Raw genomic sequence first — 20,063 nt, 5'->3', positions numbered from 1 at the left:
GAGCAACTGACAAAATGAATTATCATTTGGAAATACGTTCACACTGTCAGAGGAGGTAAGATTCTCTGGTTCCAATTTTCCGTGCAAAAAGATTTGAGATAAACCTATTATCTTAGATGTAAGGGGGTTGTCAAAATTGCTAACATGCAGTAGACTGACAGGTCACGTCATAAGTTTTAAATTTGCCGCGCAATAAGGGTAAAGGAACTTGAAAAAAAAAACATTGTTTCCTTTGTAGAATGCCTGCGAAGAAATATTAGAACGGCTCAAACCTTATCAAGAGAAGAACCCAGAAGGAGAGTGGGAAGACTGGGTGCACGCGGCCTACTTTGACCGCGTAAACCTTTCTGCCAATGGATTTTACAAGTATGTAAACAACTTTTGCATTTAAGGTGGTAATGTTAGTTTCATCCAACAAGAAGAATTCTCGTTTTTACAAACCTTCAGATCTAGATTATTCCTATGAACCATCCGTTGATTGAGGAGAGATAACCGTTTGATATTGTATCAAACTTGTAATAACCCGCATTACAGGCTTAAATTTGGATCGACCTAACTCTTTTATAACCGTCAGGTATCCTGGTCTAAACTACGATCTCCAGAGCAATTCAGGCAGAGCTTACCCTTACTTTAGTTTCGGAGCCGCCTGCTCTGAAGTGGAAGTCGACTGTCTGACAGGCGATCATCAGGTACGTAGCTATAGACCACAGATCTACTGGCAAAAGACTGGTTGAAGTACGCAAAAGGTTTAGATCAATAGGATAAACACTCACAAATAGTCTGAAAACTCTCCAAATAGTCTGAGTGGTCTTTGTGTTCTTTTGATTGTTTTGATCTCCCCTTTAAAAACCAACGTGAAACGTTAATCAAACGAACTAGAACCGAGAAGTGATGCGAGTTATTAGTCAACGCAAAATGCTGAGTGGTCAGTCTAAGCCTTTGATGGAACAATTCACCCATAAATAAAGTTCCTTCGCGAAAATTGATCAGCTTGACAGTCATGCAAACAATCTTGACCTCACCAACGGCGGTTTTAAACACCAATTGTTCCCTTTTTGAATCTGACCGCATATTGGATCGTAGGGATTGTGTAAAAGTACAGCTGGAAGGGGTCGAAATAATTTTAGTGGCTGGGTTTTGGTCACTCAAGTTGGATGAACATCTGCGCAATATGCCACTAGATCCTCGTTTGAAGCAATTTGACAAGTATTTCACAGCATTTGCTGCACTAGGCTGCCACTATTTTTTGTGGATTTTTGTCACAGATTCTTCGCACAGACATTGTCATGGATGTTGGAAACAGCATCAATCCAGCTATAGACATTGGACAGGTCAGTTATGTCTTTGTGCCCACCTTCTTTGGATGTGATATTCGAGAAAACTTTTGAGGGAGCTCTCTTTGATTGTAAATAAACTTGGGCAAATGAGAAGAATTTGAGCTGTAACCCTGTCAAACCAGCAAAAGGCTTTTCACCAGCTGTCACGTCGATATAGGGACCCTATGCAGCAACGAAGGAGAAACCAAGGAAGGCTTCCATTCAAAAAAGGACACACCCTATGGCATGTTATCACGTTTATATTCGGTGTTGCTTTCTTTTTATTGTCGGGAAATCCAGTCTTTTTTTGTGCCATTTACTGCTGACTGACGATAACAGCTTGATTTCACCCTGACGTTTCAGATTGAAGGTGCCTTCTTACAAGGACTGGGGATGTTTACCCTGGAGGAGTTGAGATTCTCTCGGAATGGTGTCCCCTTGACGACAGGGCCCAGGACCTACAAAATTCCAGGAATTGCAGATATACCACTGGAATTTAATGTTCATCTTTTGCGAAATGCCCCAAATGAACACGCCATCTGCTGTTCTAAGGTTTGAAACGACAAGAAATATTTCATATTAGTACTGATGTCGGGGAGTGTGTGTCAATAAAATTTGGGAAAACACTTTTCATTGAGTCCAAGAGTTGTATGTGGCTTAAGATTGTCGCTAAAGTCATAGTTAGTAGAGGGGACAGGTTAGGAAACCCGGAAAACTTCAAAGGGGTAACTTATTGTTATGGTTTTAGTGTGATCACGTGGTTATGACCGTGCACACGCTTTCAAGATGGCGGCTGTCTTTCGAGAAGCGTGACTTTATCAAGGACAAATTTTAAAGTATTTTATGCTTCAAACGTAGTTTAATCAAGAATTTCCAAGAGATATGTAGTTTGACTATTTATAAATCATCATGCCGGGAGATAACTGTTCGGTTTTTGGTTATGGAACCTCAAGAAGGACGAAAGGTGTTGGTATCTGGAAACTGCCTGCACCGAAAGACGAGGGCCATCGTAAATGGACAGATGCTTGGCTCAGCGAGATTACCAAGACAAGAACAGTTGATGCAGTATTCCGAAAAAAGATCCAAAACGATACTATATACACCTGCGAAAAGCACTTTCACCCTCAAGATGTTGAAATATGTAAGTAAAGTTGATTTTGCTTTACGTTCCTTGTGTGTTGAAATATTTCACTTTGAAGTGGACATATTCACTTGTACCCTCATTTATGTTATATTTTTCCAACGTGGAATAACTAAAATGACTTTCTGTCTTTCTCTATAGTTCAATCCGAAAAGATGATCAAGAAAAAACCACGATTTGGAGCGCTGCCATTATTAAACATGCCGAAGCGAAGCCACGAAACGAATAAACCTGTACCTCGACCTGCTCGAAGCGTGGTAACTACAGAAAGCGCGAAACCTGTGAAATCAGCTTTTTATAAAACCTTTGGCGATTTGTGCAAGAGAGTACCAAGTTTAAAGAGCCTCAACGAGTGGAATATTCAGACATCCAAGGATAGACTGGTCATTACAAAGATGAAAGACAACCTTCTTCTCCCAGAAAAGGAACTTATTGTTGACGACAGCCTGGGGTTCACAATCAAGGTATTTGGGTGCTTTCTTCCAGAAACTCACGATATTTACATCAAGCATCTAAGATCGCTGAATGTCCCAGTCAGTAACATTGCGAAGGAAATGGACAGCTACTCTCTTTGTGCTGGAATAGGAAGCCCTTGTAGTGGAAGTCAGATGTCAAGTATTCCAGTTCACCATGTGATACCTATACAAGTAGACCCTTTAGCAATGGACAATCATCAGATGTTTCCACACGAAGAATATTGGAGATCTAATGAGTGTTTATTGATGTGTAAAGAAACAGAAAGATGCAACTAATGTGAAAGTTATCTTTCTTCATACCAGAAGCAAAAAGAAATCAAGACAAGAAGACTATCTGTACCTGCAAAGCTCAATGCCCCTGTAAGTGAAACAGCACCAGAGAGATTAAAATTATCTCTTCAACAGCAGCGATTGAAATGTGCAGAGCTGGAGCAAGAACTGAACAGTATGAGGAAAGAAATCTCTAAGTCCAGCATTGAAATAGATCATGCTTTAAGTAATGACTTCACCACAATTCTTGGACAATCCAGTGATAAAATGACACCATTCATGAAATTATTTTGGCAACAGCAGCAAAAACTGTTTTCTAGTAGCCCATCTGGTGTGAGATATCACCCCATGTTGATTCGGTTTTGCCTATCACTTGCTGCCAAGTCTCCATCTTGCTATGAGGAACTGCGCAACAGCAATGTACTTGTTCTTCCAAGCCAACGCAGACTAAGAGACTACAGAAACTGTATTAAGCCAGAAAGGGGCGTCCAGGAAGAAGTGGTAAAGTAACTAATAAGTATGACTTCATCATATTTTGATGTTCAAAGATACGTAGTACTCATGTTTGATGAGATGAAGGTGATGGCCAACCTGGTTTTCGACAAAGTTTCTGGAGACCTTATTGGATACACAGATCTTGGTGATCCAGATGTTACCTTTGCCACCCTGGAAAAGGTTGACCAGATTGCAACTCATGCTTTGGCCTTCTTGGTACGAGGTGTCTGTACAGAGCTAAAGTTCTGCCTTGCACATTTTTCAACCTCTGGTGTGACAGCTGTGCAGTTGATGCCTCTCTTCTGGGATGCTGTTTTCATATTAGAGACTACCTGCAATTTGTGGGTGATTGCAGCAGCATCTGATGGGGCATCTCCTAACAGAAGATTTTATCGCCTGCATGAACCATTGGATGGGGATGCAGGTAAAGATGTGTGTTATCGCACTATTAATTTATTTGCTCCCCATCGGTTTGTGTACTTCTTTTCAGATGCGCCTCATCTAATAAAGACAACCAGAAACTGTTTGCACAACTCTGGTTCTGGAAGCTGTAGCAGATATATGTGGAATGATGGCTCCTACATCCTTTGGCATCATATTACAGAGCTGTTCTTTCAAGATGCAGAGAATGGTCTGAAGCTCTTGCCAAAGCTAACATATGACCATGTAAATCTCAATTCTTATTCAGTAATGCGAGTCAACTTGGCTGCCCAAGTCTTCAGTGCTTCAGTGGCTGCAGTGTTAAAGAATTTTGGGCCACCAGAGGCTGAAGCAACGGCCAATTTGTGCGAAATGATGGATTCTTTTTTTGATTGCCTCAATGTGAGAAGCACTACAGAATCCCAAAGGAAGAGAAAGCCATTCTTGGCTCCATACCGATCAGTTGATGATTTCAGATTCAAATGGCTGGTAGAGTTCCTAGAGTACTTAGAGAAGTGGAAGGAAAGCACAGAGAACAGACCCGGGAACTTTACCCAGAATGCAAGAAGCCGCATGTTCCTTTCTTGGCAAACCTACGAAGGTTTAAAAATTACAGTTTACTCTGTAATTGAAGCAACAAAGTTCCTACTGGGAGAGGGAATTGAGTTTGTTCTTACTGAAAGGTTTTGCCAAGATCCAATAGAGGAGTACTTTGGCAACCAGAGAAAACTTGGCAGAAGAAATGACAACCCTGATATCAAGACCTTTGGTTACAATGCCAACACAATTAGAATCCAAAGGGCAGTTGCAGTTCAGAGTGGCAATACCAGAGGAAGAAAGGAAAAGAAAAGAGCATGGGAGCAAGTGACACATGACCCATTACCCAGCAGAAAGATAAAAAGGAAAGAATGAACTCTACAGTATTCAATCAATAATTTATATAAGGTATAAACGTCAGGATTATATCACTGGATTGTTTTATTGTTGTTTATTGCAGCATAGTTAGTAGAGGGAACCCCCTCTACTAACTATGATCGCAGAAACAGTAACATAATAGAGTACTTCAAATCACATGACTGATTTCCATTGGTTCACTATCATTCACCAATGCCAGATACAGTCAATTTCAAAAAAATTTCAAGTTCAAAAGTATAGAACACAGAATCTTCTAGCACTATTCCTGTCCAGTGTCTATTTAAAATGAAATAAGGGAAAAATTATGTCATTTCCTTGAATGACTTTTATTCTCAGTTGCCATGTTCTGCGCTCTTGAGCCTGAAAATTTTCTGAGTATCACCTGAAATAGTCCATAAACCTCCACGATCCAAAGATGCTGTCAAAGTTAGAGAGATTTTTTCAGTTTGGTTGACTGCTTTTCCTGCTTTTAAAGAGGACATGGCTTGCTGGCTCTCAGAAAGTTCACTTTTCTTTGATTTTGCTATTTTGTTGTGCAGATTATGTAAAACATAGCCTCCTAGATATTGCAGACCAGCCAATTCTTTCTCAGGTAAAGATAACTTAACCTGATTTCCCTCTACAGTAGACAATAACTTTTCTCTACTGAATGACACCATTCTATCAGCAAGCTTAGTGCACAGCAATGTTGCTGCATTTCTTGACAGCCCTGGAAAATACTTGACAGCATGTAAGGGAATTTGTGAGTAGTACTTGTTGTAAAACTTTTCACGATTCCCATTTTTCAGCAATCCATCGTAGGCTTCTTTTAAAACTCCAAGTTCTTTCGAATCTTCTCTAGGCCCTACGAAAGTATATGCCTTTAACTCTTCTCTAATATTTTCTTGATAGACCATGGTATTAGAGAGTTTTAACTTCACTTGTTCAACCATAACTACCAGGTCATCTGTTGTTAGCGATTTGTCTGCAGCTCTGATTGTTTCTCCGACGGAAGTTTCCACTGAGTTTTGGACAACTGGTTCCTCGATTAATTCCTTGTGTTTCATTGTCTTATGTCTTTTTAGACCACGCTTGCTTTTGCACTTTTTAGCACAAAGTTCGCAAACAACTTCGATCTTTTCTACCTGAACAAAAACAACAACATCATGGTTAGAGTCAAGTCAGTGCGTTCACCCAAGTTCTGAAATATTGTGGTCATTCTATGAAACTTGCCACTATCTAACAATTAAATAATGAAATTTACTATTAAAAAAGGCAGTGAATCTAGAAGGGAGAATAAATACCTCATCTGCTACATGATATACTAAAGATATTCGATCACACTCGAAAGCAGCTAGACCCGAAGTTTAAGCGTCTTTAATTGACTCAAAGAAGTTCATAGGAACGATAGAATACATGTTCTATACTCACATCATCTACAGCTTCCATAAATTCCTGTTCTATGTCTTCGTCGGCCTCTAAAGCATCAAGGATTGCTTCTAAATCTCCTCCAAATACAAAATTGTTATGGTCGTCCGCCATTTTGTTTGAAATGTGTGCACGGTCAGGGTCACGTGATGGTATGGTTCAACATCAAAACCCAAACAATAGGCCGATCCTTTGAAGTTTTTCGGGTTTCCTAACCAGTCCCCTCTACTAACTATGCTAAAGTTAAGTCATTCAGCTCCGGGCTAATCTGAATTAGCTAAGATTTTTAAACGTGTTTGGCAGTATATTTGTTTTATGCTAACTATAAAAAACCAGCTTTATAAAATGTGATTTAATTTTCCTCCCTTGAGAAGCATTTAAGGCTAATAAATTACCATAATAAAATTAGAAACTAGATGATAAATGTTTCCGATACCAAAACAAGTTGAGAGTGATACAAATAATATCAAACTTAGTTCGTTTTTCCATTTTTTCAGGGTGTCGGAGAACCTCCCTTAATTCTTGCAGCTTCGGTGTTTTATGCTATTAAAGACGCCATTTCAAACGCCAGGTCAGTCTAAGTAACAACACAGAGGTGAATCACATGGTGTTCATGGGGAGCTGAGAGGGAGGAGTTCAGTCGTTGCTGACAAAATATAAAGGGGGCTATAGAAAATTGACTGACAATTAGGGGGTCATTAGAATAATTTAGAGCCTTGGAGAGGGGGAGGGGAAAATCAGGTACATTTTACTGTGACACAGCCAAAATCCTCCCACCACCCCAAACGTTAAATAACGAACAGTCCCTAAATCGACATAATAAAAGAGAAACTTGAAAAACATAAAAGTTTCTATGGCCATAGCATAAATACCATCTCATCTAAAATTAAGTTACCTTTTATTTTCCTTTTACATTAAATATTTTTAATAGCAGTTCTTATACACGTCTGTGGTAGTGGCAAATTTCACCTATAAAGCGTTTTTTACCTCCCCAGGCTGGAATCAGGCATTGAAGGAATCTTTCGTCTTGACAGTCCTGCTACAAGTGAGCGAATCAGAATGGCTTGTGTTGATCAATTTGTCCAACAAGTAAGTGGTTGAGAAAGTTTCCAACTAGTTTTGCATCTTAACTTGCTAACCTTTCACGGTGAAACTGCCGGCTGGGTGGCCGGAAGTGTAGGTGTCTTTTTAGAACGAAATACCACTACAAGCTCGTTGTCGTTTTTTCGACCAGCCGTGTTTGATTTAGAGTAAATTGATTAGGCGATAATTTCTATTGTCCCACCCCTTCCACTCTTTTTTATTTTGACCGCCGCCCACCCTTTTGGTACCTCCTGGTAGCATCACTCATTGAAATGAGGCGGGGGCACATGATCATCCTCAAGGTCCAAAATACTGTTGTTTTATCTTTGTATTTCAGAATAAATTTTCTGCAGATCTGAATGTGGACGATTTCAACGTGTACCCCTGAAAGAAAAAAGAACAAGCGTACCATAATTAGTTTTTTAGAGACAGAAGTAAGCGCGGCGATAACACGAGGGGAAAAGGGAGGTTTAGAAATAGATTCTGGTTTTAAAAGACGTGAAAAGGTGGAAACATGTAGTACGCATCGAATGATTGAGATTCACCAGCCCAAGCCATCGGTGTAAAACCCTGAGAAGAGTGATAATGTCGGAAACAGCTTTGGTAGTCATATCAATAGATCCGTATATTTTTATAACGTAGCATCTGAGAAGAGTGGGAGTAACGAGAAAAAGGTGTGGATCAAAAGGGGCCATAAAAGAGAAAAAGTCGCCATTGTTTTATTGAGGAGTGGCTCTGTACACCGTAGCCCTCTTCTCTCAGCCAATGTTTTCTCTTATTGTGTGCCAAACACTTTTAAGCATAAGTTAGAGCTTGGAGAGTCTTTAATTTCCAAAGCCCCTTCGGTTTTTAGAATATAACTGTGGTATTTCAAGCTATGATTTTCAATATGATATGATACCGTTTACTTAAATAAATTGGAGTTTGGTCAAATCTGTTTGCAGTATCTGCACTTTTCGCGAATATTCTCCCTCTTAGCCTTCCTCTTCCTATATCAATGCTTTTCTTGTACAGTAGGATATCGAGGGTGGTTCAAAATACCAGATATGTTTCTTGATAATAGTGTTCGAGGAGTTTGCCTCAATCGTAGTGCATCTCTAGATATTTGTCCAAACACTCCCTAGATAGGTTGTAATGAGCCTTTATGGAAACCCAAGAAAATGCTGAGGAAGACCTTGCGATGGACTGACATACAACTGTCAAATGCACCCTTTTGAATAATTCGGTACTAAATAGGACGTCAAGGATAGTGAATCGAAATTTTAATCAAAACTTTCAAGGTTGTTATTTGAAACGTTTGTTTTAAATTCTGAATTTTTGTGGCCATCCTTTTTCCTCGATTTTCGTTCTGTGATTTTAGTTCGCATTGAAAATCTGTCATCCATAGGTTGACTTCACATGAACTTCAATTTTGGGGGTTTCCCTTTCCCCAATGGAAAGGTAAATAAACAACTAAAAAACCAGGTACATGGACAAATACAATTATCATTAGGAAACCGTCCGTGAGACAGAAGTCCGTCTAAGAAAGAAACTGCTGTATGGGGGAGAGCCAAGAAAATTTCTGTTTTGGAGAGATCATTATTGAGTCACCGTGTTGTACGGAGAGTGTCGACTGGCAATGTGATCAAGAGATATTCAAGTTCGTTACGCTATTATAAGGATTGCGTTACTCTTGACTGTTACGGTTCGACAACTGTCACTTTGTCACATGACCAATGCAAGTTTACAATTTTTGTCTGAAGTTTCGCTGTCACCGCCGCGTGCTGCATTGGAGCAACAGTTGTTCCTCTGTTAGAATATGAGTGAAAAAAGCATTGAAAAAGGAAGTAACCCAAACAATCAAGTTTTTAAAGACGCTGAAAATCAAATTAAAGAGGTCTGTGAGGTATTGCAAAGAGAAGCAACAAGACTTCGTCAGGAGCAAGAAGCAATCGACGCCATGTCGAAGAAAATAGACCATGTCCACCTTTCTTCGACGATAAACCTCAATGTTGGCGGCCGCCGTTTCACGACAAGTCTTCAGACGTTGACTAAAGATCCAGACTCGATGTTAGCTGCCATGTTCTCCGGGAAGTTCGAGGTGAAACCTTCCGAAGACGGAGCTTTCTTTATCGACCGAGATGGGGAACACTTCCGGTTTATACTCAACTATCTCCGCGATGGAGAGCTGATTATACCAGAGGATGCTAAATTTCTCAAGGAACTCGAAGCCGAGGCAAAATTCTACCAGATCCAAGGGTTACTGGAGGAGCTGAAGTATAAAGGGCTGAAATGTTTTGAAGAGTCAGTGATACTGACGAATGTAAGGCACCGAAGCACGCTTAACGGTTGGTTGCCTCAACCCGGTAAATGGCAACTTCTTTTTCGAGGTTTTCGAGATGGTTTCACAGCTCAAGCCTTTCATTCCAAATGTGATAACAAAGGACCCACAGTTACCATCGTCAAAAGTGGAGACAACATATTTGGAGGCTTCACGGAAAATTCGTGGAACAGTAAGTAAATAGCTCAATTCTGCAACTGGGAGGATGTATGTGTGGTGGGGGTGGGGAGGGAAGGGAAGGAAGCAGTATTCGAATCTCCCTTTGACATCATCGCCTCTTAAAATTTGCTCCCATGTTATCATGGCGATTCTGGAAAACTGCTTAAGGAATTTAGATGTGAACGTTATTCCAGTAACATTTTTCTGTCTCTTTTCTAAAACAGGTCAGAATGAGTACCTGCACTGTTCACAGTCATTCTTGTTCAGCATGGTGAATCCACAGGGAGTTGATCCGATTAAAATGCCACTCGCCAAAGATCACCAGTATGCCATTTACTGTAACAGCTGCCATGGACCAACATTTGGTAGAGGGCATGACTTACAGGTATCAAACAACGCAAACAAAAGTGGTTCAAGTTACAGTAATCTCGGCAACTCCTATCAGCTTCCCACCGAACAGCAGAACACATTCTTCACGGGAGCTCGAAATTTTGGTGTGACAGACTACGAAGTGTTTGGAATCTACCAGTGACAACTGTCAAAAGCATTTGAAAAGCCAACAGGTTAACCTTCACAATGATTTGAACGATCTTCTCGGTTATAACTTTTTAGAAGGTTTATTTCTATTTTAATTTCTACATCAGAAGTATTCTATTCTTCTGTCCGCAGCTAAGCAAAAAACAGCTACCTCTAAGTCTAGCTGAAACAGCAACCTCTAAATCCGTACATTATCAATTGGTATCATAGTTTCCTCTATGCAAGACAACAACGTGTTGTTAGTTATAATTTTTTAGGACAGTGGAAATCTGTCAATAGAGGAACCACACAAGGTAGAGTAAGCGGACCGTATCTTTTTAATAATATCAATAATAATAATAATAATCAACTTTATTTAAAGAGGGTAAAACACATAACAGTATAAAACTGACAAACCAGTGCATGGCCCTCTTAAAATATATTACAAATAATTATTAAAAAAGACTAAAAACTAATTAATTATGGAAAAAGTTCAAGAGCTAAAAATCTAAAATTACAAAGTTTATAAAAACTATAAGATAAAATGTTCTAATCGTTTATAACTATTCTTTAAAAAATCTAACATGGCCTTCTTAAAACATTTGATAGTAGGTTTCATTCCTATGTCCAGTGGTAAGGTATTCCAGAGGCATGAGGTCGATACTGTGAAAGACCTACCTCCCTCTGGCTCCCGTTTGAATCGGGGACAGACGAGGTTTAGTTGTCCATGTCTGCTTGATCTTTCATTTATGTCTGCATTTCTTACGAGCATTTGGGACATATAAGGCGGACAGTCCCCAGACAATCGTTTGTACACCATTAGTGACCTATTTACTTTTGCCTCATGAAAGAATGGAACCCAATCCAATTTCCTAAACAGTTGTACGCTATTCGCTTTAGTGTCAGCTCCCAGAATTACACGTGCCGCGCGTTTCTGAAGTTTAAAGACTTTCTGCAAATTCTCAGCAGAACAAGATGTCCATATGGTTGATGCATAAAGCATTGTCTGCTTGATCATAGCATTATAATAAAGTTTCCTTTGATCAATGGGCAAAAAGCGTCTTATTTTTCGCAGCACGGCAATTCTCTGCGATAACTTCGTGCATAGATTTTCGACATGTTGGTCGAAAGTAAGCTGGCTGTCAATCGTGACACCTAATAGTTTATGCGAGTTCACTTGTTCAAGTTCAGTAGAATTAACGTTTAACTGCAGGGTGGACTGTTCCATTTTCTTGGCTAACCGTTTACCAGTGACAAGCATAGATTTGGTTTTGGTTTCATTAAGGATCATTCTGTTGTCAGCTGACCAATTCAAGATTTCATCAATATCCGTCTGAAGGCCGACCGAGATATCATTAGGAGCCGTCGTATAATGGGTGGAGTAGCTAATAGTTGTGTCGTCAGCATAAATATCAGCCACGGAGTGCTGAAGTGTTGCAGGTAGATCATTAATAAAAACAAGGAACAAGATTGGACCTAATATGCTGCCTTGTGGGACTCCCAATGTTAAGGCCCTTTGGGTAGAATGCTATCCGTCTATATTCACATACTGGCGTCTGCCACTCAGATAGTCACGGAACAGGGGTAGACTGCTCTCACCCACTCCAAGAGCCTTCAATTTTGACAATAGTAGGTTATGGTCAATCAGGTCAAACGCCTTCTTGTAGTCAATAAAAACAAGTCCAGTGGCTTTATCATTGTCAAGGTTAAACAGTAACTGGTCTACCAATCGAATAAGCGCAGTTTCAGTGGAGTGCGATTCTCTAAACCCTGACTGGAGAGGGTGGAATAAGTCATTCTCTTTCAAGAAGTTAACTAGGTATTCACAGATGTGTTTCTCCAGCACTTTCGAAAGAATAGGGAGCGCAGAGATCGGTCTATAGTTATTCTTTTCATTCCTACTGCCGTTTCCTTTAAAAACAGGGGTAACTTTTGCGATCTTCCAGGCATTAGGGAAGATCTGTGTAGACAGGCAGTGGTTCAGTATATTTTTGAACGATTTGGAGATATTTTTTAATGGTTGCTCTGTGCTTTTTAAATATGCCGATGATTCCACTATTCTTTTGCCTATCACTAGGAATAGTGACCCGTCTGCCGACTTAGTAGGACAGTTCTTAACATGGTGTAAAGACAATAGAATGGTCTGCAACCCTTGCAAATGTAAAGAGCTGGTTGTTAGAAAGAAAAATCATAATGTACTCTACTCTGCAATTAATAATATTCCCCAATGTAACAGCTTCGTTTTACTAGGAGTAACTTTACAGAGTGACGGAAAATTTGATGAGCATGTAAGAACTAAGCTTGTCAAAGCAAACAAGTGTTTACACGTCCTACGAATATTGAGAAAGGAACATTACTCTCAGGCAGAGATTGATCATCTTTTTATATCCATTGTTTTGGCTAATTTTAGCTATGCACTTTCAGTCTATGGGGCATCTGAGTCCGATCTTACGGTTGCACAAAACTTTTTAGACCGATGTCATAAACGCGGTTTTATCTCATTTCCAGTTTTTATCAAGAACCTTTTAAACAAACAAGACCGAAACATTTTGAAGAAACTAAAATCAACGGATTGCCACCCCCTGAAAGACATCATTCCTGTCCAAAAGACATATGTACACAATCTTAGGAAAAAAGGCTGCGCGCGCCTGAAAATTAATACACAGCGCTTTATGAACACCTTTGTAAATAGGTTGATATTTAAGCTCCATTTATTGTAATGACATACTTTTTAATTCATAATATGTATGTAGATTTCTGTAGTTTTTCCATATTCATTGTAACATAAGATATGTAGTTTTATCTTATGATGGAATAAAGACTTTTATTATTATTAAAGGGCAAGATTCCCGTATAAAACCATACCACAGAATGTATGTAAGGAAAATTTTGCAAGCCAAGTTCCATGCTTCGTTAGACCTACAGTTCCTGGATAAAGAAAGCAAAAACAATGAACAGCAAAAACAGTACATTGTTTTTGGGACTACGGCATTGTTTTAGAATAGTATTGGGTTATAGGGAAAACTTTCCAGAGGTTAGGCTGACGGAAGAAAAGCGTGGCAAGTAGTAATCGGTGGCGGATCCAGGCTCTAAGCTAAGGGGGAGCCCAGTTCAATCAATCAATCAAGGAATCGTTTACTCAACCCTATTGCAGTAACAACTGAATTACAGGGGGCGGTCGCGACATACATTTTGAAATTTGACAGTTACAAAATCATTAAATCTTTTGCATTTGCCAGTAGGGGCCTGATACACGATTGTGAGCGGAAATTATAACCGTGGTAATAAACCAGTGGAACCCGAAAGAGACTACTAAGTGTTCCTGACACATGACAGGACTTGGCAAAATTCACGCAAGCTTGTTGCCACCTATCGCTAAGAAGTTCAAGGTCAGCAAGATGTAGTGCGTCGCTATAACAACGATCAGGGAAGCCAAAAATAAAGAGCTTTCCTCTGGACTTGTTCTAAAAAGTCACTTAAGTAGGCTGGAAGTGCCGCCCATACAGGGGATGCATATTCGAGCACAGAGCGAATCGTACTGCAATATACAGATACTAATTGGGAAGGTGAAAGTCCACTTTACTTAGGAATCCTCAACCCGTAGAGGCGTTTGGTAGCTTTATCGAATATATACTCACAACGTGCGTTCCATGAAAGGTCATCAGAAACTATGACCCCCAGCAGTTTGTACTGGGATACCCTTTCGATTAGGGCGCCCCCTATTAGTAGAGGACTGGAACATGTTGATTTATACTGGAGAAGGCCAACAACCATCTCTTTACACTTCTTAGGGTTTAGTTTCAGATTGCGTTCCTGGGAGTACTTAGATGCGATGACGGGCAAATGGCTATTAGAGTTCCTGGGAATAAGTTCCAAGAGGGTAAGGTCATCAACGTACTTAGACGAGTACACCATTCACTGGCCAGCCTATTCACAAGTATAGCGAAGAGAGGAGGAGCCAAGCGCGTACCTTGTGGGATGCCACCACGAGGCGAGATGGCCGAGGACAGTTGACTATTAATCCTAACACGTTGCAGCCGGCCAACCAAAAAGGCGCAAACCCAACGGACAAGGGCTTCATGAACACCAAGCACCTCCAACTCATGCAGTAAAGCCCTGTGGTCGACGAGATCGAACCCCTTACTAAAATCGGTAAACAGAATCCTGGCGTACATGCCCTCTCTGTCGAGTGATTCGAGGATGACGTGCATGAAGTATACCAGTGCGTGAGTACTAGATTTACGAGCAACCGCAAATTGCTTGTCGTCAAGCTGATCTTGAACTTGGGAGAGCAAGGACGAGTAGGTAAATCCCTCGAAGATCTTAGCGAGCTGTGAAGTTGCTGGCTTTTCTTCCCTATGTGTTTACTTTTTACCCAAAGTAAAGAGGGGGCCTGGGCCCCTCGGGCCACTACCCTAGATCCGCCATTGGAAATACAAGGTACATTCATCACTTTTATTTTTAGTGGATGCCAGGAGCTTTAAGATCCATTTCCCTAGAGAATAAGTCTGTAGAAGAGATATAAACGAACCATTTATCTACAAACTTCTATCATTTATCCACTCGCTTCACCGTTTGAAAAGAGCTGGATGAAACAAAAATAATAATAATAATAATAATAATAAACACCCAATAATAATAATAATAATAATAATAAACACCCAGCGTCATCGACCGCTTTATAGTACGTGTCGAGGAAGAAAGGTGGACGTGGCCTGCAGTCCGTAGAGGGAGAATATAAGATCACGAAGATTAAGGCAGTAATAAATCTGTACTCAAACAGCGACCCTAGTATGAAAACGGTAAGAGAGTTTGAAGGGCGCGCTGCTGCGTTGGGATATCAGTCACTCGTTACTGAGGCCCTGAGGTATAGTGAAAAACTTGGACTGACGTTGAGGCTTGTATACCCGGAACCAACGTTATGTGAAGCTGCTGGAGAGGAGGTGACTGCGACAAAGGCAAAGCAGCTGCTGAGATCAAAGTATGAAGAACAGTTGTTGAAGATAGTACGTGACGAAGCATGGCAAGGAAAGTTGCATACAGCAATGGAATGATGATAGCGTATGCACTAAGAACTGCTTTTCATGGTTAAGCGATTGGACGCCATGCCCAACGTATGTTGTGGCCGGCACGTATGAAGTGTATGAACAGCTTCTATCAACGAAGTTATACCAAGTTAAGAAGATTAAGACATCACAGTCAAGTAACATGTCCCGTTACTTGACTGTGATGCCATTTGCGTGGGATTATTCACCGAACGTTATCACCATACAGACGATAAACTTCATCGGCAGTTGACAGGATGTTTTATTCCAGAAATTTTCTACTGAATATCCGGAATTTTTGGAAAATTTGGAACAACTTATGTCGCGGTTCACTCGTATGGCAGATTTCAAGTGACATTTGGGCACGTTTGAAGTTTCTGGACTTGTTGGCACCAAGAAGAGGCCACCGAGGGGGCAGAAGCCAAAGCCTGCTTAAGGATAAAAGGCGGATTGATATTGTCAATGGAAGACGGAGTTTTAATACATCAAATTCTTAATTCTTTCAGCGAAGTAATCCAAGTAATCTCATTAACATATTACCAACTGCAATTATGAATAATAATAGCAGTCCAGCAACAGCTGTGACGCAGTATCACGCATTGGTCACGCCACGTACTCAAGCCTTTCAGAAGTCAAAAGTCAGTGTGGCTCACCTCAATGCACAATCGATCAAGGACAGAAACCACCTAGTACAAGTGATGAATTTAATGGCTGAAAAAGAGTATGGAATTTTGGCGGTTTCCGAATCTTGGCTAAATTCCTCTGTTACGAACGCTGAAGTTGAGATTGAGGGATACAAACCGATTAGGCTTGACCGCCCTAAACATCGTGCCGGTGGTGTCTGTGTTTATGTACGGAGAGATCTCTCAAAAGCAAAATCCTTAAAGATCTTTCTCGAATTTCAGATTCTGGCTTTCATCAGTTATGGATACAAGTTCAACACAAGAAATTGAAATCATTCTTGTTGTGTCACCTATAGAACTCCTGACTGTCCGCTCTCATGTTTAGTTGACGATTTTATGGATCAGTATTTGCAAGCCCTTACCTACGGAAAGGTCGTTTTGGTAGTTAGAGACCTCAACTGTGATCTGCTTACGAGCTCCTATGAATCGAGAGCGCTAAATGTCTTGTGTAGCAGCTTAAATATGAAGCAACTTATAACAGGACCTACAAGAGTAACTACAATATCCGAGATTCTGATTGATGTCACCATGACTTCCCTTGTTACCGATTGTGGTGTGGTTGAAACACACATTACTGATCCTTTTCTGGTATGCGTGGTGTTGAATCTCAAGGCGCCGAAACCACTGCCTACTTATGTTATATCTAGAAGCCAGTGTAAGAACTACGACTCTGAAAACTTTGTGAATGACCTCGCCCGAGTCTAATGGTATGAAAATGCTTTGATTGATGATGCTGGTGAGAAAGTAGAACATTTTAATGGAAAATTTTTGGAAATCCTGGAACGTCAAGCGCCTGTCAGGAAAGGAAAGTCAGAAATCGGCAATGTCCATTTCTAGATCAAGAGATCAAGAAGTTGATGGATGAGAGAGATCAAGTACACAAAGTTGCTTGTGAGTCGGGCGCTGCTATAGACTGGGAACATTACCGTCGGTGTCGTAATGAGGTTAAGAGAAGGCTGTACATGTGAGATGCTGAGAGGAGCTATGTTCAAAAGGAGATCAATGACAATCAAAGTAGAAGTGCCATGTGGAAGGTGATACGAAACTTTATCCAGACGAAAGAGAAATCGAGACCTGTGTATTCAAGGGATGTGACAGAACTGGCCAACGAGTTCAACGAGTTCTTTACTTCTGTGGGAGCGAGAGCTGCAGCTGAATCTGCGAAGCTTGCTTCAGTTAACGCTCTTCCAGCGTATAAGGCCACCTCAGCTAAGACCATATTCCAACTAGAAGAATTCCGATTCCGCGCAGTCCCTACCTTTGAAGTACGCAAGATCATCGTGTCTTTTCCTTCAAACAGGGCACCAGGAATGGATAAGTTACACATGAGTGTGATCAAAGATGCCCTACCGGTTATACTTCCAGTCCTGACAGAGCTTATAAACAGATAACTTTTAACATCGGTTTTTCCATCTACTTGGAAAGAATCCGTAGTAATACCATGCAATATTAAAGGAAGGGGATCATGAAGTTGCCAATAACAACCGGCCAGTATTTCTGCCACCCGCTCTGTCTAAGATTTGTGAACGGGCAGCTCTCAATCAGTTAACAGAGTATACAACATGTCAGAACTGTTTAACTGAACATCAAAATGGAAACAAGAAGAAGCACTCGACAGAAAAACTTCATACTTTCCTGTCTGATATGATTCTCGAAGCAATAGATCAGCAACAAGTCACAGCGTTGGTTCTGTTAGACTTGTCGAAGGCTTTTGACAGCATCGAGCATGGGATCCTTTTACGTAAACTTCTAGAACTGAGCGTATCTATGCAGGCCATGGAATGGTTTAGAAGCTATTTAACGGACAGGAACCAGCGGGTGAGAATTGGATGTGAGGTGTCAGGTCCGCGCCATGTAGCTTACGGTGTACCTCAATGGTCGATCTTGGGACCGGCCCTTTTTAATATCTATATTAACGATCTCCCAGCTGTCCCTAACCTGTGCTCGCTAAAGAGTTACGTGGATGATTCCCAGATCTATCTCTCGTTTCCTGTCCAGGAGACAGCCATGACTGTGGAACATGTGTCCGAGGATTTGCAGCGGATTGCCGCCTGGTGTTGTACACACAGCTTGCTGATTAATCCAGACAAGACTAAGCTATTGCTTCTTGGAACCCCTCAGATGTTAGCTCGCGTGCCGTAGGGCTTTGGAGTTACGCTACTCAGCAAAGAGATACGACCGTCTTGTTCTGCAAAAGGTTTGGGGGTCATCGTGGACTCTCACCTCAGTTTTGACGAACATGTGACCGAAGTTGTATCTAAGTGTATAGGAAGCCTGTGTCAAATCAATCGTGTGAAACATCTGTTCCATAGGTCTACGCTTATAACCATGATAAATTCACTAGTCTTCAGCAAGCTTTTCTTCTGTTTATCCATGTGGGCTAGTACAACAAAAAAGAACATTACTAGGCTTCAAAAAGTTCAGAATTTTGCTGCACGGATCGTGACTGGCGCAAGGAAGTATGACCACATTACGCCGATACTAAAAGAACTTCACTGGTTGCCGGTGGTTAAACAACTGGAAGTTAGAGACACTTTAATGGCTTTTAAATGTATAAAGGGATTAGCCCCACCTACCTTGTGTAATAAGTTCACGACAAGAAGCCAGGTGCATACAAAAATACTAGGAATAAAGATAAGCTTAATATACCATTTTTTAGATCGGCAACAGGTCAGCGATCCTTCTCATATAGGGCTGCTCAGCTCTAGAATGATCTTCCAGAAAGTTTAACAAACATGGGGTCATTTAATGTTTTTAAGAATGCCATTAAAGGACGTGCCCTTGACCAATTTTTAAGCCATTGACTTTCAATAGGTGTTATAATGAATTATGTATCTTAAGTTTTTAATAACACGGTAATGTAAGTTCTTATCACTTTTAAATGTTTATATTGTTTATATTACATTTTATTGTGATTGGTATGGAAGACCCATTTTGATTGGATGTACTGTACCAATAAAGCTATTTATTTTATTTATTTATTTATTTATTTATCTGTCGTATGTGCAATAAGGCACCGGAAAGCTTAGCTCACGTATTATCGGGATGTTCAGCCCTCGCCCAAAAGAAGTACTTGGCAAGACACAACAATACGCTGAAAGTACTATATTTTGAGTTGCTGCGAGAGCTACAACTGATCGAAAGTCCTCCTTCCTGCATGGTATTCGCCAATCAAGCATAAACCAGAATACGTCTCGGAGGATACATACATACATACATACATAGGTTAATTGACCACTCCCCATAGGGGCTTTTCAGGGCCAACACTCACCCATCCCACCCAAGGGAGGACATCCACCACACAGTAATCTCGTGCGTGGGAAATTAACGTCTCCTACCCCTAACCCTGCAGGAGACGGGGCCTACGGTTTATTCGTCCTTATCCGAGAAGACTAGAATATCTATCCATTTTTTGATTATAGAAAGGTAGCAAATTCTCCTCACTTATTTTAAGACCATGAGTATTGGTCCGACCGGGGCTCGAACCCTCGACCTCCCGCACAACACAATCCGGCGCTCTAACCAATTGAGCTAACCGGGAGGCGGGTATGTCCAAGCATTGTGGGACATACCAACTTATGGGGAGAACCGGGAACTGCAAGCTAACAGAATCGATGCAAAGATAGTGAACCATAAAAGTAAGGAAGTAGCAGTCTTGGAGATGAGTTGTCCATGGATTAAGAACAGAGGAAAGAAAGATGAAGAGACGTAAGCATTATCAGTCCATGTAACGATCTCACCTTCCCACCCGTCCCACCCCAGGGAAGGACATCCACCACACAGTAATCTCGTGCGTGGGAAATTAACGTCTCCTACC

The 20,063-nt window shown here is 40.8% G+C and overlaps 4 protein-coding genes across 5 annotated transcripts in view; 3 read left to right on the top strand and 1 right to left on the bottom strand.

The window, feature by feature from the left end:
- LOC111324914 (xanthine dehydrogenase/oxidase-like) overlaps window positions 1-8,456 on the top strand; it is a 46,533-nt gene extending 38,077 nt beyond the window's left edge. For both annotated transcript variants that reach the window (XM_088762823.1, XM_088762824.1), the window contains exons 34-40: window positions 239-366; window positions 575-689; window positions 1,266-1,331; window positions 1,680-1,868; window positions 6,938-7,011; window positions 7,436-7,529; window positions 7,861-8,456. In XM_088762823.1, coding sequence (XP_088618949.1) covers window positions 239-366; window positions 575-689; window positions 1,266-1,331; window positions 1,680-1,868; window positions 6,938-7,011; window positions 7,436-7,529; window positions 7,861-7,911 — 717 coding nt within the window. In that variant the 3' untranslated portion in view covers window positions 7,912-8,456. The remainder of the gene's footprint in view (window positions 1-238; window positions 367-574; window positions 690-1,265; window positions 1,332-1,679; window positions 1,869-6,937; window positions 7,012-7,435; window positions 7,530-7,860) is intronic.
- Window positions 2,025-3,214, top strand: LOC148729512 (uncharacterized). Its single transcript, XM_088762857.1, has 2 exons — window positions 2,025-2,457; window positions 2,599-3,214. The coding sequence occupies exons 1-2, from the start codon at window positions 2,226-2,228 to the stop codon at window positions 3,207-3,209; spliced, it is 843 nt and encodes a 280-aa protein (XP_088618983.1). The 5' UTR covers window positions 2,025-2,225; the 3' UTR covers window positions 3,210-3,214.
- LOC148729511 (uncharacterized) lies at window positions 5,366-6,694 on the bottom strand. The gene is made up of 2 exons (XM_088763060.1): window positions 6,444-6,694; window positions 5,366-6,157 (listed from the first exon to the last, which is right to left on the bottom strand). The coding sequence occupies exons 1-2, from the start codon at window positions 6,552-6,554 to the stop codon at window positions 5,366-5,368; spliced, it is 903 nt and encodes a 300-aa protein (XP_088619186.1). The 5' UTR covers window positions 6,555-6,694.
- A 622-nt stretch (window positions 8,457-9,078) lies between the features above and the next one.
- Window positions 9,079-11,998, top strand: LOC111347713 (uncharacterized). The gene is made up of 2 exons (XM_022954927.2): window positions 9,079-10,015; window positions 10,227-11,998. Exons 1-2 carry the CDS (start codon window positions 9,322-9,324, stop codon window positions 10,532-10,534), a joined length of 1,002 nt encoding a protein of 333 aa, XP_022810662.2. The 5' UTR covers window positions 9,079-9,321; the 3' UTR covers window positions 10,535-11,998.
- Window positions 11,999-20,063: the final 8,065 nt, after the last annotated feature.

Source organism: Stylophora pistillata, chromosome 6, assembly GCF_964205215.1.
Source record: "Stylophora pistillata chromosome 6, jaStyPist1.2, whole genome shotgun sequence".
Taxonomy (NCBI): domain Eukaryota; kingdom Metazoa; phylum Cnidaria; class Anthozoa; order Scleractinia; family Pocilloporidae; genus Stylophora; species Stylophora pistillata.
Note: the sequence above shows the minus strand (reverse complement) of the source record. Positions and strands in the feature narration are given on the sequence as shown.

Bases quoted from the DNA above. Each gene is read 5' to 3' on its own strand.
- LOC148729511 (XM_088763060.1), bottom strand. From the start codon at position 6,554: ATGGCGGACGACCATAACAATTTTGTATTTGGAGGAGATTTAGAAGCA. The intron at 6,158-6,443 runs GTGAGTATAGAA...GTTTTTGTTCAG, and splicing joins TTATGGAAGCTGTAGATGAT to GTAGAAAAGATCGAAGTTGT.
- LOC111347713 (XM_022954927.2), top strand. From the start codon at position 9,322: ATGAGTGAAAAAAGCATTGAAAAAGGAAGTAACCCAAACAATCAAGTT. The intron at 10,016-10,226 runs GTAAGTAAATAG...TTTCTAAAACAG, and splicing joins CACGGAAAATTCGTGGAACA to GTCAGAATGAGTACCTGCAC.
- LOC148729512 (XM_088762857.1), top strand. From the start codon at position 2,226: ATGCCGGGAGATAACTGTTCGGTTTTTGGTTATGGAACCTCAAGAAGG. The intron at 2,458-2,598 runs GTAAGTAAAGTT...CTTTCTCTATAG, and splicing joins CCCTCAAGATGTTGAAATAT to TTCAATCCGAAAAGATGATC.